Raw genomic sequence first — 4155 nt, 5'->3', positions numbered from 1 at the left:
TCCATATTTAATGAATGGTAAGTTGTTGTTTAAAATGTTTGATTAAATTTATGGTTAGATAATGTAAAATTAATATAGAATTCATGTTATTATATTAAAGAAATAGTTTAAATGTTCATGTAAGGTTAAAAGGTGAAAAAGTTTAGTATTTGATTAGGAATATATATAGAATTTTAAGTAATTAGATTTGTATTTTGGTTAATACTGAAGTTTTTAAAGAAAGGTGAAGCATAATTTGTCTTGAAATATGAAGTTTAGATTATTGGTGGAAGCTCAATAGTATTTCAAATAGTTCATGTTCTTATTGAAGAAGTTAATTGGTATGTATTGAGTAAATAGTATTGATTATTGTTATTTATGAAATGTATGTTATTTAAATTGTAATGAAGGAAATATTGTAAATTTCTTGAAATGTGAATAGTGGTAGTTTAAAATCAAATGATGAATTAGAGTAAAAAATATAAATTGTATAGAAAAATGGAATAAAGTAACAATAGTAATTTGTGAATAATTTATTGTGGAATGAATGAGCATTAAAACTATTAATAACATTGATTGAATCAGCTAGTATTAATATAGGACAATAACAAAATTTTGAATGTACATATAATGATAAATTATGATTAAAGTGGTCTTAGATCAAATGAAACTACTGTAACTTTGAATCTTATTTTCCATAATAATTCTGAAAGATTATGGATAAAATATATGGTAAATTCAGAAATTTAAAATTGATTATTTCTATCAAGTTATAATAGATCTTAGATGACTGGATGTCAGGTAAGAGTTCATCGAATTATATTAATGTGTAACTTAGAAATAATTTGTAAAGTGTTATGATTTGCTAACTATGAAGTGTTGCAATATATTGGTTAATGACTTATATATAATAGTAATCTGAAGTGTTTAATATTTAATGTAATATCGTACAAGTATGATAATTTGTAATTGGTTAACTCATGGCAAAGTACGATTAAAGTCAATGCAAACTATTGAGTGTAAGAATCGATAAAGTTGGTGTAATTTGGTAACAAAAAAGTGAAACCTGAAAGCGATTTAGAATTTATTGACTAATAGTAGTATAATGGCAAGAAAATTAATGTGATAGCAAATTGTATTAGGATTACAAGGAGATATGTCATGAACAATAGCATAATATTTATGAATTATAGTAATTATATTACATATGTGTGAAAATACGTAACGTAGGTAATATTACTGTGAATGACATCAGATTCTCGTAAATATGACCGACCATGTCATCATTCGTACTGATTATGTGCTGTTCGATAAGTTGAGTGGAGGTTATAGTTATGATGCTACATTACTCATCCATAACATGTGATGATCGAAGTTCTTCGGGTCGATTCCACATTTCGTGCGCTGGCTCCCAATTATCTCGGTGGTTGCTGTTACTCAATTGTGTAGTGGTATATTCAGTTCCCAGAATTACTGTTTTTTCATGAGGTGGTTGTGCAGGATCTATTGTCGTGTAACTTGGTAATGGTGGTTCACGTAAATGGTTGATGACTATCGCTTGACTGTACATTGTTTTTTAAATGAATCTTAACCTACTTTATTTATATTTGGCAGCTATTTATTGAAATAGTGATATAATAGTAGTAATTACTTAATTTTATTTTCTGAAATCGCTAGTTAGATTTTCATCAGTTGATTCATTAAAGCAATGCTTGAAATTTCATTTTGAAATTATCATTTCTAATATTGAATTTAATAATGTATAAAGATATGTCATTAGTTTGAAGGAATATGTTAAATTAGTAAAATTTTATTGTAAAATGACTCTTTTAAAATTTTTAAAATTTTTATATACGACATTTTGAAGCTCTAACAATATAAAATTTTTATTTAATTTTTAAAATTATAAATATATAATCTATTAAAATGGTGAATTATTTTTTATTATAAAATTATAATTTAATTTCAATTAAAATTATTTTTCTCATTCAGGCCATATTAAAGTTTTGAAATCTTACGAGGTTATCATTGTCAATTTCATATTATGAAATTTGAATTACGATTATTTATTATTATTTATTTTAAAATAATATATATATATAAACAAATTGTTTGATACAAAAGAGATTTATACGTATGAGGTATTTTTCTAGAAACTTTTTGAAATTCCTTTGAAAACCACCAAATTAATCTCATCTTTCTCTTCGTCGATCACCACCGCCTTAACGAAACCCCGATCATGTCAACTGTTAGACCGCAGCTTGAGATTCCTGTGGGGTTTCGATTTCTTCCCACCAAAGAAGAAATCCTTCGTGATTACCTTCAACCATTCATCAAGGGCGATCCTATACCTTCTGGTGTGATGAAGGAGTTGGATATATATGGGGCAAATCGCGAGCCTTGGAATATTTTCGACCAAGATTCGGCAGAGTCTCTGGGTTATCACGAAGCTGATGAAGAAGAGCAAATCAAGAATCGAAAGAACCGCGGGAGATGGATGTTGGCTCCAACAATATATCAAAGAAGTGAAGAACTCGGACGGCGGCGAAGTCATAGGTTATGATAAATACTTCACGTACAGCCGCAAGAAAAGCCAGAAATCAAATGGTCAATGGATCATGCATGAGTTCTCCTTGAAAGACCAAGAAGCTCTTGGTTTGAGTGATTTCGTGATCTGTGAGATTAAGAATACGGATGCCGCTGTTGTGAGCCCGGTTTACGAAGAATGTGAAGGAGAAATCAACAAGAACAAGAAATGTAAGTTGATGGAGGCGCCGTCGACTTCAACAAATGATTTTGCTTTCTTGCCCGTAGGGAATCAGGCATTTGATTCTATGGCTCCAGAATTAGGAGGCTTCTCACCGTCACCACCCTTCACTGCATGTTTAAACCAACAACCAAACCCTTGGACGTCGGCAGGTGTTGGTGGCAATCTTGGAGTGCCTGATTATAATTCTCACCATCCGGTACTTGCCGAACCCTTGCTCTATTTTCATTTTGTATTTTTACATGTTTATGATTTAGCTTATATATTCATAACCTTGTTCATGCATGCTTATATATTTGATTCTCAAGCCTAACAACTGGTATTGATTTGCATATTCAGGAAGAAGCTCGTGAGGATGTCAACGCCAATCTTTACATCACATTGCAAGAACTGGACAACTTCTTGAACTCCGATTAGAGTTGGTGTAAATGTCTTCAATGTAACTCCACACCACATATGAATTTTAGTGATGGCATTTTCCCGTGGTTTTTTTTCCCTTCTATATTCAGAAGGGTTTTCCACGTAAATTTGGTGTCTCCTCTTTGCATGCCTTTATTTATTTTAATATATTAATACACTAATTTAAAATATATTTTAAAATTAAAATTGATTTAAATATTTTATAGAAAATAATATTTTGTTTTTATCAAACATGGGTTTTTTTTCTAAACTTAAAAACCCAATCTATCTGGTTTTAATTACCACAACTTACCATAAGTAGAAAATTTTAATTATCAATATTATATTAGTTTATTAGTTTATACTATCTTTGTGTATTATTAAATTGTTATTTTTTAAAATAAATATCTAAAAATATGACATAATAATATATTAACTTAATCAAATAATTATCAAAATAACCTCATTTATCACAAACTTTAAATTTCCCATTAAATTTCTTATCAAATATTTTTTTCCTTTAAATTTACATATTGAGTTATGATAGAATGACAACGTAATAAACTAAAACGTAATATTTTAAATATAAGTGACTAAAATATAATTTAAGGCAAATAAAAGTTACTATTTTTGTAGTTTATCATTTTTTTTATTTTATTTATTTTCCTTCTCCTCTATTAAAAACTCTAATCGTCGTACTCAATAGCCACTGATGTTGTCGTTTGTGATGACCTTTCGTGCTGATTTCGAGACCAAAGAAGAGATGCCATCCTTCTCGTTGACTTCTACGATTCATATTTCCTAGTAGTCTGTTTCAAATCTTCTAAAACAATGACCAAAGCTTCAAACTACTCTTTCTATAATAAATTTTTTTTAAAATATCACTGGTATCACCTGACACAACAACACCACCTAAAATATATATATATATATATATATATATATATGTTTTTAAAATTTTAACGGGTATCGCCTGACATACTAGCGGCACCAAAAAAATAATTTTTTTA

The 4155-nt window shown here is 28.8% G+C and overlaps 1 protein-coding gene across 1 annotated transcript; it reads left to right on the top strand.

The window, feature by feature from the left end:
• Window positions 1–2218: 2218 nt before the first annotated feature.
• On the top strand, window positions 2219–2542 carry LOC108462289 (NAC domain-containing protein 41-like). Its single transcript, XM_017762258.2, has one exon. It carries the CDS (start codon window positions 2219–2221, stop codon window positions 2540–2542), a length of 324 nt encoding a protein of 107 aa, XP_017617747.2.
• Window positions 2543–4155: the final 1613 nt, after the last annotated feature.

Source organism: Gossypium arboreum, chromosome 10 (assembly GCF_025698485.1).
Source record: "Gossypium arboreum isolate Shixiya-1 chromosome 10, ASM2569848v2, whole genome shotgun sequence".
NCBI lineage: Eukaryota > Viridiplantae > Streptophyta > Magnoliopsida > Malvales > Malvaceae > Gossypium > Gossypium arboreum.
Note: the sequence above shows the minus strand (reverse complement) of the source record. Positions and strands in the feature narration are given on the sequence as shown.

What these genes read in the sequence shown, in the direction of transcription:
- LOC108462289 (XM_017762258.2), top strand. Translation starts at nt 2,219, where the DNA reads ATGTCAACTGTTAGACCGCAGCTTGAGATTCCTGTGGGGTTTCGATTT.